General features: G+C 45.7%; 2 protein-coding genes across 2 annotated transcripts; both read right to left on the reverse strand.

Moving 5' to 3' along the window:
- Positions 1 to 3,925: 3,925 nt before the first annotated feature.
- KVR01_005809 (uncharacterized protein) lies at positions 3,926 to 5,926 on the reverse strand (the record flags this gene model as incomplete). Its single annotated transcript, XM_044782297.1, has 1 exon — positions 3,926 to 5,926. The coding sequence occupies one exon, from the start codon at positions 5,924 to 5,926 to the stop codon at positions 3,926 to 3,928; it is 2,001 nt and encodes a 666-aa protein (XP_044644612.1).
- A 1,425-nt stretch (positions 5,927 to 7,351) lies between these two features.
- On the reverse strand, positions 7,352 to 13,573 carry KVR01_005944 (uncharacterized protein; the record flags this gene model as incomplete). Its single annotated transcript, XM_044783095.1, has 3 exons — positions 7,352 to 8,043; positions 8,150 to 11,637; positions 13,560 to 13,573. The coding sequence occupies 3 exons, from the start codon at positions 13,571 to 13,573 to the stop codon at positions 7,352 to 7,354; spliced, it is 4,194 nt and encodes a 1,397-aa protein (XP_044644747.1).
- Positions 13,574 to 15,303: the final 1,730 nt, after the last annotated feature.

Here is a 15,303-nt window from a genome sequence, read left to right on the forward strand (position 1 = left end):
ATTTAAAAATATTCCTATAAAGGAAGAAATACTTATAAAAATAAAATAATAGTAAAAGGGTATAAAGAACTATATTCTATTAATAATACTTATATAAATATTATTATAAATAATTTTAATAATTCTTTTATTATTATAATAATTAATACTATAATTAAACCTTTTAATATAAAAATATTAAATTCTTTTAAAAAGATTTATAATTTAAATCTATAATAAATAAAAAAATAATTTAAAAATAGAATTCTTATAAAATAACTATACTATTTAAAAATAAAATTATATTATTTAATAAATAAATATTAAAAAATATATAAATAATTTTAATATAATAAAATCTAACTAAATAATTAATAAAAACTATTAAATATAAAATTAAAAATTATTTATAACTATAAATAATAATTTAAAATAAATTTTAAAAACTTTTTAACTATTTATAAATTAAAACTTATAATATATTATTAATTATAATAATTAATAAAACTAATATATATTAAATTATAATATAAAAATACTTTTATACTTTAATATAAATTATAAAATATATATTAAACTTTTAATCTTATATATAATAAAGATAAATATAAAAATAAAGTTACTTTATTATTAAAAGTTATATATAGCTTTAAATAAATACTTTTATTATAATATAAATATTTAACTAATATTTTAATAAAATTAAATTTAAAATGTATCTTTATAATAAAAATATATTTATAAATATAAATTTATAAATAATATTTATATATTATATAAATAATATAATAGTTTTAAATATTAATTTAAATATTATAAATAATTTAATTTCCTTAATATTTAAAAATATAAATTTAAATTTCTAAAAGTAATTAAATAATTTCTTAAATAATAATATTAAAATTAATAAAATAATAAAATTATTATTATAAATTAAAATTTATATACTTTTAAAATACTTATAAAATTTAATATATTTAAAAATAATTATATTAATAATATTAAAATAAAACTGAAATTAATACTTTATACTTTTAAAAAGCTTTAAAAGAAATATAAATTAAGTTTTAAAAGAAATAAAAGTTTTTAATAATAAATAAGCTTTTTTATATATTAATTTAAAAACTAAATTAAATATATACTTTTAATATTTAAATTAACTAAATATATATCTAACTTTAATATAAAATATTTTAAAAATTAAATAAATTATAAAATTTTTATTAAAATTTTTAATATATATAAAAATTTTAATATTTAAAAGAAAATACTTTATATTTAATAAATTATTATAACTTAAATTAAAATAATAATATAAATAATAAAAATCTACCTTAAACTATATATTCTTTTATTTATTAAAAATAAAAATATTTAACTTTATTAATTAATCCTTCTAATAATAAAAATATCTATATTAAATACTTATAAAGTTAAATATATAACTTTAAAAGAAGTTACTAAAAGGAATTTATTTATATAATTTATTAACTTATTTTAATAATTTTAAAATTAAAGTATAATATTTCTAGAAATAAAATATATAAAAATAATAATACTACTTTAAAATTAACTAAAGATTAAATATTTTATAAATAAACTAAATATATAAATATTATATATTACTTTAATAAATATATAATTAAAAATCTAATTAAAATTACTAAAATAAATATAAAAATAACTTTATAAACTAATTAATAAAGCCTATAATTAAATAAAAATTTAAATTAATTAAAAAGATATAATTTATATAAAAATAAATATAAAATATTTTATATATATATAAAAGGGTTTTAAAATAAAAGATATTTTAAAATAATAAATAAACTATAATATTTATTATAATATACCTAATAAAAAAGTATTTTTGTAAAAATAATAAACTCTTTAATAAAAATACTTAGTTTTTACTTTTATAAATAAATTATTTTCTCCTCTAAAAACTATAATTAACTCTATATATTAAAAGTTTTAATTATTAAAAATTCTTATTAAAAATAAAAATCTTTCTATATTTTATAAACTATTAATAAATATATTAAAAATATATTAAATAAACTTTAAAAATACTATTAAATAAAAATTTAAAGTAACTTAAAATAAAAGTTTAAAATAACTCTCTTAACTTATAATATATAATATACTTATACTATTATAATTATTATATCTAACCTATACTTATAAACTTATAAATTTATATATATTTTATAAATTTATAATATATATTATATAATAGTTTAAATATAATAATTAAATTATATAAAAATATATTTATATATAAATAAATATAATAATATATAAATATAATTATAAAATCTTTTAATAAAATAATTATAATTATATATTAAAAATTTTAAGTTTAATTACTTATATAATTAAATTTTTAAACTTTTAATTTTTATTTTATTTAATAAATTAAACCTTAAAAATTATTAATATATATATAATTTATATTTTATATTTATAAACTAAACTTTTTTATAAAAGTTTTATTTAATTAAAATATTTATAATTATAACTATTTATTAAGTTTTTATTCCTTTATAAAGGTTTTTAATAATAAATTTTAAAATTAAATTAAATAATACTTATATTTTTATAAAAGCTATTTAAATAATTTATATTATATATCTAACTTTTAAAAGATTATAAAAATACCTTATTTATTAATAGCTTTATATGTATTTATAACTTAATATAACTATTATTTTAATCCTTTAAATATAAAGTACTAACTTATATAAAGAATACTTATTTCTCTTAATTTTTATAGTATTTTAATAGGTATTTAAAGGACTTACTTTTATCTATAAAAGGGACTGTCCTCTCCCTCCTAAATAGGTCTATAATTAAGAAAAATCTATCCCTTTATTCTTATAAGTAGCTCTAGGCTGCTTCAAGTTGCCCCAGGTGGTTATACTTGCTCTTAGATAAATGTTAATCTAGGATAGAGGATATAGACCTATGATGATGCATCTGATTGGCCGCCTCCCGGCTTCATAAACGATGCTGTACGAATGGCATCGCTCGGTCGAAAAGAAATCTGATTCACGGCTACCTAGGTACTGAACGCTAGCTGACGTACCTAAGTGGTTCACTACCTAGACACCACATATGTCAAGAATGTGATTGAAGGTTGCTCTCGCGAACACCTGCCCGGTCTCGGGCCCTTGTTGACAAGATGTGCCATGCAAGAAAAGAAAAGGGGGTTGACATGATCCCAAAAGCTGAATACGCTTCCTAGGTCGGCCTGGTGGTGGCGCCTGGGTGCACACGCCCCTTCAGCCCAATAGCATTGTGAATCCTGCTCCACTTAAGTGAGCGTGCGGCTGGGCCCATGCTATAATGACTGAGATTAGGTCTCATGGGAGATGGGTTCACTTTATCTGTTTTCTAGGAATGCAATCTCTGGGGTCGGCACGCGACTGCTCTTGTGGTCAAGCTGGGATCACATGTATGATAGGCGAAGAAGGGGACACCAGTTGACTGCTAGAAGGGAGGCTTGCGGCTTTTTGTCCCGCCCCCCCCCCCCGCCCGGCGAAAAGACCAATCACATTGATAGAGGTTGGGATTTCTTTCAAGCGTAGTGTATTTAATTCAATTTCGACAGCAACAAATTACTGTCTTGCTGAACGATACCCACCGCTTCCAATTACAAGCACTGCTACCCAATACTATGTGAATATGCTTGATGGCGGGCATGGACACGCGCATAAAGCGACCATGTCTTCCCGCCCTGTTGCCACACGCCTGTTTCTATTTAGGGACCATAAGACTGAACAGATCCCACGAGATACTAGTACCGATGACTGATGCGCAAGTGTTCACTCCGAGTCGTGCTTCGCGCCGAGACAATTAGTCGAATGCCCCAACTCCTGGTGACATCTCACGATGCAATTTCTGAAACCTCTGGGCTTCCACTTCGAAGAATCCGGATGGTCTTTTACATTTGTCGTCGGTAAGCATCCCTGAACCTAGCGTACCACTTGTCCTTCTGAGGAGCAGCATCCACCTCCTGGGCGCCACCACCCTCACGCTCGGGGACGTCGACCCTCTCCCCGTCGAGACCAGTGTTGGTGATGGCGTTCTGCTGCTTGCCGAGGTAGAAGTCAGGCATGAAGAGCGAGGCAATGGTAGGGACCGCAGCCAGGACGAGGGCGGCGACGGCGATGTGACCGTTGATAGCGGAGTAGGCGCGGATGGCAGCCTGACGGATGGGGTCGTTGAATTCGTAGGTAGTCCGCAGCTTCTTGATGTTTTCGTACATATTCTTGACGGTATTTGCGTCCGCTCCCGCGGGAATCATCTCCTCGTACATGCGCGATTGCATCTCGCTGGTCCAGATGGCCGATGAGATGGCGCTGCCGACAGAGGAGCCCAGTGTCGACCACAGCGCCAGCAGGGAGATGACAGTCGCCATGTCCTCGTGGGGCACGGATGCTTGGGTTCCCACGCGCGCACCGACGATGTTGAAGGAGCCCAGGCAGAAGATGAGCTGGGCGGCGATGAGACGGCCGGTGTCCTGTGTCATCGACGCGTCGGAGCCATTGACCAGGAGACCGTATCCGAGCATCCTAGAGGCGGCGCCGAAGATCATCATGGACTTGTAGCGATGAGTCGAGCGTTGTATGAGACCGACGAAGGGACCTAGTAGACTGAGACCCATGGTGGTGATACCCAGGAAGATTGTCCACTCGTATGTGCTCCACTCCTTGATGATGTAGATGTAGGAGGAGTAGTAGGTGTTGCGGACAGACGAGGCGGTCTGGTTGAAGGTGAAGATGATGACACCAGCGATGAAGGCGCGGTTCTTGAGAACGCGCTTGGTCATCAGTGGCACGGGAGCCAGGTAGATCTCGAACAGGACAAAGGCGATGAGCAGCACGAAGCCGACGACGAGCATAGCGATGATGCCTCCGTTCTGCCAGCCGCCATTGGCATCCTCGGCCAGGGTCAGCGGAAGCAGCAGCAGCGCGAACGCTACACCAAGGATTATTAGACCCAGGATATCGATGTCAATGAGACCCTGGTACAAGAGCTTGGTCCAGTGTACAGCACCCTTGGAGGTGCCGTCCGCACCGGCGCCTGTCCTCTCCTGCTTCGATCCGGCCATGGTGACCATGCCCATCTTTTCTCCACGGTGTTGCATGGCATAGAGGGTGAAGATGGCTGGGCACAACAGCACGGGGACCATGATGGCAAACATGCCCAGGCCCCACCGCCAGTTGTCGATGAAGCCCTCGGCAATGAAGCCATTGATGGGAACAGTGACGACAAAGGGCACCGCCAGAAGGGCGCCGAAGAAGCCACGCCACTCGAGAGGGGTCAAGTCACCGACAATAATGTCGCTCAGCAGGTCGAGACCGGACTTGCCGACCGAGGTGAAGCAGATGCCGATGGTATAGGCGGCAAAGGTGCTGGAGCTGGCGGCGACGACGAAGCCGATGATGTAGAAGAACAGGATGACGACGTAAGTGGTAGGCCGCGAGGTGATATCGGCCAGTTTCCCGATGAAAGGCTTGGCGACAGCACGCACGATCTGGCTGGCAGTGCTCACGGCGGCGAGCGAACTGTGCTGGCCGAAGGTTGAACTGGCCATGGTGGTGAAGATGCTGGCCGTGATGCCCTGGTCGAGGGCATACGCGAACATGGTCAGGCCAATGGACACACCTAGCAGCCACAGCAGGATTTTGCCAGTTGGGCCCGACTGATACAGCACCTTGTTGAAAGCCTCAACCTTGTTCACACCCTGCTGGGCTGTTGTTGCGACCCTTTCAACGGGCTCGCCTATGTCCGAGTTGACGGCATGACGGTCGTTCGTCTTGAGCGGGGAAAGGTCGTTATCCTCGTGTGAACCGTTGGCGTGGTTGTTGGGCTCGCTCGTTGAGCGAGAGCCCGGCCTCTTGCCAGTAAGGCTATCATCATAATCCTTGGACGTCGACATCGTCAGAGCAGCTGTGGCTATAGCTGTTGTATCTTTGTGAAGACTCCAGATTACAATACTCTTCAGAACGAAAAACAGAAAAAAGAAGAAAAGGAACAGCAAGAAGAAAGGTTGGTAAAAAGCCAAGGCCAAGCTGAAGGCACCTGCAGCGAGGCGAAGTAGACCCAAGACTTAGACTGGCATCGGGTGGTCTGATGTGTGCCGGTCGAGTAAGTCTAGAATTAGGTCAAATGTTTACGTGACGGCCTGGACGGTGGTCAGGCATATGCTGGCAAACGCGCGTGGGGAAAAAGGCCAAGAGCAAAGATCGAGACTGGCGGTTGAGCATGGACGCAGGATGTTGATCGCCCTGGGTGCCATATCGACCCGAGATCCGGCATGTTTACTGCATTGGGAGGAAGGGAACCGAACAAAAGTTGCCATGGCTCGGCGGTGGAGTCTGGCAATGGACCAAGGATGGGTACACACACTCACACTCTGACGCCAGCTTGCGCAAGAGAAGTGAAGGGGGCGGCGGATGTGTGGGCAGCGGTGCAATAGGATACGGGAACACCCCACCCGTGGGTCTATCACACGAGCTGGAGCGGTGCCATCGAAACCTGTTGGTCGCTCCATCGGGTAGGTAGGTACCCTAGGGTAGGTAGCAGGGAAGAAGAACCTTGCCAGGGCCCCATTGTAATCTTATCAGATCAAATCAGTCCGTGGCCGATATAGGAGTTACATGTGCAGATCAGTGACTAACAAGGATTGGGGGCTTGGGGGTGGGCTTGGAGGGATATTCGCAAGGGCTATTATGAAATCCTGACACCGGGTGCTTGGCATTGCTACCTGTCAAACTTTTTGCCTCTCCGTGGGATCGGCACGCGGCGATCGAGCCGAGGGAAAGGGAGTCACCGGAGTGTTGGGAACGGCACAAAGACCCAGAAAGGGGGGACGGATGGATTACATCCAAATTCACAGTATGATTTTGAATCCTGTTTCTTGTTCCATCCCTTCTCCAGCCCTCACTTGTCACACGAAAACTCTCCGTGACGGATCCCAAAGTACCAAGGGGGCATCTCGGCCAATATTCACAGAGAGGATTGAACAACAATGTTTAATAACACACATTCCAGTGTGGTTCTGTTGAGAGATGCTACTGGCAATTATTATTGATTTCGTGTAATTTGTGGCCTGATACTTACATGTAGTTACCTTCCAAGTTGGCCGAAAATGGTCTGTAAAATTCTACTTCATGAATATTGAAAGAACGCTATGTAGTCACAGTACTTTCTTTTTCCTCTCTTGGGTTTTCTTCATGCAGTAAAAAATCAGTGATTTCTACAGTCCAAGCAAGTCTATGTGGTATCGATGTCTATGTCCGATTGTGGCCGTGTCCAACCCTTTCAGTATTCTTGACGTGTAAGCCCAAATTCAACGCCTCCCCTAGACAGTAATCTTGGACGCATCGCAAAGCGACCTGAAAATACTGTCGCGCTGGGCAAAGAGCTCTGGGATGCCGTCAAACTCAGCCACACGCCCGTGATCCATCACAACAACGCGGTCGCACGTAGTGATGATAGTGTCCAGGCGATGGGCCACGGTCAGAACTGTCGCATCCCCGAGGACCTCATTCAGCATTTCCTGCAGTTTTGCGTCCGCATGCCCGTCAATCGAAGCTGTGGCCTCGTCCATAATGACGATCTTCGACCGTCTCACCAATGCTCGCGCGATAGAGATAAGCGACCGCTGGCCTTGGGAGATGTTGGCCCCGTTCTCCTTGACCTCGAAGTCCAGGCTGAGGCCTCCTGTCCCGCGCACTGAGAGGGCAGTCTCCTGCTTCTCGAGCTCGATCATGTCTTCGCTGGCGGTTGGGCTAGGGCTTGCGTCGAAAATCTCTTTTTGTTCATCCGTACCTGCGAGCTTGACCCTGCTCAGGCACTTCTGCAGCCAGCCGTCGTCATATTGCTGGAATGGATCCAGGTTGTATCTAATAGTGCCGGCAAGCAGCACAGCATCCTGACTTATGACTGACATGCTTGACCGCAGCAGACTGAGACCAATTGTGTGTATGTCGATTCCGTCGATGACAATCTTCCCGCTCGTGGGCTCCGTGTTCCTTAATAGGGCCGATATCACTGCATTATCAGAGAAGAGTCAGTGAGATGTTCCATGTAAACAGATGAGTCACGGACGAAAGGAGCACCGGGCCCAAGGCAGACGCAAAGAATGAACAAAGCTTACGAGTAGTCTTTCCTGCGCCAGTGCGCCCAACAATGCCAACTTTCTCGCCAGGCCTAATGTCCAACGTAACCTCCCTCAGCGCCGGGGGCAGACCAGGCCGGTGGCTGAGAGTAAGGTCCCTGAACTCAACATGACCATTTTGCGGCCACGCCTTAGCCTCCAGGTCTTTGTCAACATTGTCAACCTCATAGGGTGGCTCCTGCTCAATGTTGTACGCGTAGTGCAACATCCTTTCGACCGAATTCATGTTGTTCTCGATCTCGGCGCTTTGGCGGATCATGTTGCCGAAGACGGATTGGGCCTGGACAACGTAAGAGAGCACCACACCGCCAGCTGAGGCGCTGATCGTGCCGCGGAGCCCAACCACGAGCAGGCCGGTGATGAATACGAGCACTGCACCGCAAAGGTCCAAACGTAGGTTGAGCCACCGCTGACAAGCCACCGACATCCAGTAGGCCGTGTTCTCGGTATCAATGCGGCGGGCGTTATCCTCTACGAATCGGGAGACGGCACCAAACGCCTTGAGCGTGGCCAGGCCGGAGAGCGACTCGCCAAAATGCTCATAGATGCGGCTGCGCAGCAAGTTGTTAAGGCGGCGCAGCTCGCGGGCAGAGGGGCGGTAGTACATGCCCGTCCAGGTATAGACCAGCAGCAGCACGGCGGCGATGGCGAGAAAGGGCGGTAGGATGATGGTGACGAGGATGATGGTGCCAATGGCTTGGACGGTGGTTGAGATGAACAGGCGCAGCGTCTCTCCGACGACGTTATCGACAGCATCGACGTCCTTGCTGAAGCGGTGCGTGATGCGGCCCTGGGGTGTTGTGTCGAAAAACGCCACGGGAGCGTGTAGCACGCGGGCAATGGCGGCGTGGTGCAGCCGGTTGGAGCAGTAGAAGCAGAAGAGAGCAAAGCTGGCGCTCATGCAGAATAGCCCGACCGACTGCCCTATTCCGAATGCCGCGTAGCCACCCATATACTCGGACTCGGTGATGTTCGGGTACTTGCCACCCTCCCACCACGTCAACCACAGCGGCGAGACGACGCTCGTGCCCTGGTAGATGAATATTGAGGTCACAAATAGCGGCACCGTGATGTATGCGTTGCCCATCAGGACGTAGCGAAGATATGTCTTGCCGCTGACAGAACCGACCAGGCGCTCTTCTTTCTGCATTATATCCTTCCCGCGACCTTCCGCTTGTGGCTTCTTCTTGTTGCCATTGTTGGTCTCTGGGCCTTCCTCAGATGAGGCAGACTCCGACGAGGGGGGTTCTCGCCTCGACTCTCCTCCTCGATGCTCGTCGCAAGTTTTCTCTTCGTCCTGCGCAGCTGACCATGAGTCCATGGATGTTCCAACAAAACGAGTAAATGGACCACCACGACGAGAGAGAAACGCAAATTCGCCCTGCTCTACGATGCGGCCTCTGTCCATGTATACCACGCGGTCCGCCTGCGAGGCGAGAACCATTGAGTGCGTGACGAGCACGACAGTAGCTTCCTTATTGCGACGAGCACGGTTTACCACCATCTCAAAAACTTGCTTGCCGACGTCCGCATCCAAAGCCGAAAAACAGTCATCAAGGAATAGCAGCGGGCTCCGGCCGTAGATGGCTCTGGCCAGGCTGATACGCTGCTTCTGACCACCTGAGAGCGACACGCCCATCTCTCCTACCACTGTCCTGTCTCCCTCTGGCAGCCTCTCCATGTCCCGGTGAAGACAGCACCGAGTCAGTACCTCCTGGTACCAGGCCTGGTCGAAGGGCCGGCCGAAGAGGATGTTCTCCCTGACTGTCTCGCTGAGCAGCCAGGCAGACTGGGGCGCGTAGGCGAGCGAGGGCGTGTTGACCTGGCAATTCTGGGCTTGGATGGGGTGCATATCTCCCATAAGAGCACGGAATATGGACGTCTTCCCGGATGCAACGGGCCCAACGATACAGACGAGCTGGTTCCTCTCGACGATGAGTGAGTCGATGTGCAGCCTTTGAGCTTTCTGAGATTGTGCTGTCAAAGCTGGACTGCCGGCTGCTTCCTGCTTCTTCTCAAGCTGGACCGTCTCCGTGGTGTTTTGAGAAAAAGTCTCGCTTCTTTCGCCCGGAAGATCCTCGTGATCGTGGTAAGCAAAGGTAGCGCTCTCGACCACCACAACTGTCTGGGCTGGCTTCTCCCCATCAAGTTCTGGGTTTATGCGGCTGCCCACGAACTTCGGGGGGATTGGGCCACCCGTGTCTGAAGCAAGCATAAAGATGGACAAGCGCTCAAGCGCTGCACGGGCATCTGCAATGGCTGAAAGCGCCACAGGTAAAGCCTGCAACGGCGTCCTCAGCAGCATAAAGAAGGTGAGTGATGAGAAAATAACATCAGCCTTCAGGCCACCCTGCGTAGCCCCGTAAGTTACGATTGCCAGAACCGCAGCGATCATCGGTGCCGTATAAGAAACCGCAGTGTTGAGTGCCCGGAACAGCATTCGCTTGCGGATGTAAACAACCTCGTCACCCCTGAGGTGCCCGATCTTAGCGAGGAGGCTCTCCTCATAGGCATTGGTCTTGACGAGCCGAATCGCTGAAACGGCCTCCACAACGGCCTTGACTCTTGCGTCCGTGAAGGGCATGCTGCCCCTCCGAAGCTTCAGCAACATGCCCACCATGAAGGTCTGCAGGGGGTACAGCAACACCAGCAGGCCGAAGCCAGGCAGGGCGCTGTAGCCCATGGTCCACACGGTCAGGGCGAAGCACAGCAGCATCTGGAGGATGCTAGTCCAGGCCGAGTGGAAATACGCGCAGCAAAAGTCAATTCGCGTCACGTCGGCGCTCATCAGACTCATGAGCTTGCCAACTCCCGTGTAGCCGTTGCGTAGCTTGGCCCTCTCCGTGAGCTGGTCCGACGTCGCCCGACGGTAGATCGTGTGCATAAGTGCGCCTCTGAGTAGAACGCCAGTCGTATATGATCGGTAGAAGCCATGCACGTTGGAGGTTACCGAGAAAACGAGGACGAGGAAAAGGCCGGTAACGAGGCCGAATCCCGCACGTGTGGCATACGGGGACGGATCGGACAGGTAGGAGATAGCGAAACGGATAATCAGCGGCGTCACCATTTGAGTGAGATCGCCAGCCAGCTTGAACATGCCGCCAAGCCAGAACCAGCGGAAGCAGACGTCGTTGAGCGACATTGCCAGGACTGTGCTGTCGCTCCTGCGACGCATCCAAAATGGCTTCCACGAACCGGACTCGGCTGGCATATTTCTGTTTCTTTTCATCCTCGCCGCCCAACTGTGCTCGAGTTTATCGGCGTGATTTTCGGCCCGCCTATTGTCGGGCATATCATACAAGTCGTCAGCCTGTAGAGGCCTGGTGTAGCCTATTCTCAGGGTCGGGCTCAGCCATGCGAATAGCAAGATCGACAGCCAGTTCGCTGATGATTCTGGCAACTTCGCCTTGGGAATCTCGCCCCCAACCCCGAGCCCATTACCAGGTCCATCTTCGATATCTCCTGGACTTGAATTTGATAATTTCGAAACAGGCTCGGTCAGTCGTTTTGGTATGGGTTTTGTCGATACAAAAGGCACCTTTCTGTACCACTTTCGAGGGGGAAAGGTAGAGGCTCCTGTGACGTTGCCAGCCATTCTGGGTCCAGGGACTAGAATGTGCCTGTTACAACATGTGTCCCAGTTTCCTGAAGCGAGGCAGAACAGAGGAGCAAGGCCTGGTGGCTGCTGGCTGCTGGTCTGTGGCTACCTAGCTGCTGGCTGCTGGTCGGCTACTAGGGGGAGCTCTCGTTGTTGCCCCTGGCCCAGAAGGCCCCTGCTCAGGAGTGCAAGTGTCCCAATTAGACAACGATGTTGGCCTCCGAGGACGGAACTACATTCCCTCTTGGATGGAAACTTGGAGTCAGACCCCACGCGGGTTTGCGGAAGGTGGAGTGTCCCGAGGTTGACATGTCTCTCACAGGCCCTTGTCGAGGGCGTGGCCGTATTTGGATCGGCTTAATGACAAATGAGAAAAGACACAACTTCACCGTCTTCTTGGCAACCTTGGATGTGTTCCGCAAGGAAGAAAAAGACGCTTGTGTAGCGATTACCACGGCGATCGGCTGAACTACTGCCTGTAAGTCACCAGACCCCGTCCTCCCGCACTGTGTGTGTGGGCGGGTAGTTTGGACGAGGGAAGAATGGGAGCCTGGACCCACATGACGTTGATGTTTCTCATGCCCATGCGAGCTGCTTGCGAGACTACTTACGCTAGTCTAGATCGAGGAAGATAGAGGCTCAACAATCTGTGTCAGGTAACATCCCATGGGATACCTCGAAGATTTTGTTGGAGATGCTGTGTTAAAGTACATTCTTCTAGTTTACTGAACAATGCCCTTCAAGACGAAGAGAGAAAAGAGAAAGTGAAGAAGTTTATAATAGATATTATCTTAGTAGTAGGATCAGATCAAGAGAGAATTTAGGCCGGCTTTCATTCCAAATTCTAGTGTGTATTAGGTTTTTATTCCTACCTATTTCAGTACTTTTTCTCAATCAATGTGAGAGAATTTTTGGCCCTGTTGGTCTGCCCGACAACGTCGCAGCGCAAATCCTTGGCAATATTCGGCATTGTTAATAGATTTACCCAACGCACGGGGCCATACTGAGGCACGGTCAGCCAACCTTCGAATGCTGCCGAGGCCATCAAGTTATAAGCAATACTCCCACATTCTCTATGGCTGGGCATGCAACAAACGAGTACCATCATCTCTTTCAGCTCTAGCCCAATTTTTGATTGCATGTCGCCATTACTGATCCATTAGCCTATTCCGAGGTCACCGAAATCATTGGTCTGACTTCTTACTCAGGTGCCTGAGACACATAACTTGATATAGTAGGTTTATTCGGCTGGAGCACCTTTTCAATGTGATGACGCCGTCCTCTAACTATATCAAAGACAAACGACAACCAGAAGGAAATCATGACAACACAAGTGCAGAGCCAAGTCAAAGTGAACGGCATCAACTCCGTAAAGGGAGTGTGCCATCGACTCGACGCGGTGCACAGCAACGGAAATGTTGGAAGCATAGACCTCAATGCTGAGACAACCTCGTTCAGACTTCCCGATGGCATCACAACGGTGTCAATAACCACCAGGGGTGACGGCTTCGTGGTTGCATCCGGGGACAGGCTGTTGGCCGAGTGGAAGAATGCCGGAAAAGACGCCAGGATTTCATCAGCGATGGTGAATGAGGACAGAGCTAAGTCGGCTCAACTTCTGCGACTGACACTGGACGGCTTGACTTCAGCATCGGACGACCTTGCCCTGCAGCTGGTCTGGGCATCCATCTATGCCCTCTGGTTACACCCAAGCCATAGAAACGACGACATTATCGCTATCTCGGTGGACAGCGAGAGGTTGGGCGAGTATCTGCGCTGTACTGGCCTTGCAGTCGTCTCACCATTTTCTGAGAACACTTCTGGCCCTGATGCTATCTACTGGCTACAACGCGAAGCCTTCTGGCAGGGTGCGGGCGCGCCAGACAGCCAACACTGGCTGCGTTCCCGTCCCGAGGCGAACTTCCCAGGCTTCAACAGCAGGCTGGGCGTCTTCGCCAGCCAGCTGGGCTTCACAAAGAAGGGCAATGTCTGCACGACTCACCCTGTGCGCCCTCCCAAGCCCAAGCCCGGCTCGGTCATTTACTCGCGGTTCATCGTGGAGCTGGGCCAGCAGCTCGAGATCCGCCACATCGACGCGTCGAACCCGGAACATTTCTCCACATACGCACGCTGGCAGAACTCAGACCGGGTCAACGCGGGCTGGAAGGAGCGCGGACCGGACGAGAAGCATCGGGCTTACCTGGCGGCACAGCTGGCCGACCCACACACCATGTCGTGCGTGTTCCTGTGGGATGGCGAACTGGCTGGCTATACGGAGATCGGCTGGGTCAAGGAAGACAACGCAGCGTGCTTCTTCGGGGGTCAGTGCAACATCACTGTCGGTGAGCACGACCAGAACTCGCACATCCTTGTCGGTGAGGAGCGCTTCCGTGGAGGCAAGCGCTACCAGGCCGTGGCCACTTCCATCAAGCACACATGCTTCCTACGTGACCCCAGGACCAGGCAGGTCGTCGCTGAGCCGCGGTATGACTTGTCCCACGTGGCCATTCAGGACAAATATCTGCCACAAGAGAAGAAGAAGAGGTTCGACCTGCCGCACAAGACGGCGATGCTCTTTGCCCTCCAGCGCGAGCGCTTCTTCCATGAGGCACACTTTGTCTAGGATACTTGGCTAGCTACTGATATAGAGTGCGTAATACAGGTGACGGCCGAAGTGCAGAATGAGCCATATGTGCAATTGGCAACATTGTGAGCGCACTCTTGCTGTTTCTTGATTCCAGCACACCAGAGAGTTCGAAACTAGGTATGCGCGCCTTGTCCACGCAGCGGTGACGTGCAGGGTCGCTGTGCATTTGGAGGTAACACACCAAGCAGGATTCGTGAACCGGTGGAGTTAAAGGATCAACTGCCGATCGAGGTATATTGTGACATGATCCACATTGTCGGGTGGGCGGGCAAAGGAAAAACCCCCCGGTTTAGTGCCCTTAGTCGCGAATCGCGACATCCGAACCTTAGAGCCTCAGACTGTACAGAATATGCGTCAACTGGTCACATTTCATCTTATTACGCGTTATACGGGATACATGATATTCGATATTGTATTTTTTTGAGTTTTGCTATGGATCACACTAAAAGTTCCAAGAAAGTTTTCCTGTTAGCAATGTTCTCTGACGTATGGGAGTAGAGACTAATTCTTTATAAACTTTTCCAAGGTGCTTGGAATGAACCCATCAAGCTGGGCGTCAGAAAATTCTATCCACACACCTGGTTGCGCACGCTAATGCAGTCACATTGAGCCATTCATTATGCACAGTGCACGGAGACTGGGACCCCTGAAACGGCCAGGCTTGACCAATTCCCCGGTTTTCTTGGCGATCTAATCAGATGGATCAGATAAACACATGTGCACCCGATGCCACGACGCCAAGCCAGGATTTAGTAATACGAAGCTCGCATCCCACGATCGTCACAACCTTGGAAAACCAGACACTTCGAGGAAAATCAAGGCTACTAACGGGTCAGGGAGAAATTCCCCCGGGATTGTCGCCGATCTTTGCCGACCGCAACCAATTAA

This window comes from Diaporthe batatas, assembly GCF_019321695.1.
Source record: "Diaporthe batatas strain CRI 302-4 chromosome Unknown Contig00006, whole genome shotgun sequence".
NCBI lineage: Eukaryota > Fungi > Ascomycota > Sordariomycetes > Diaporthales > Diaporthaceae > Diaporthe > Diaporthe batatas.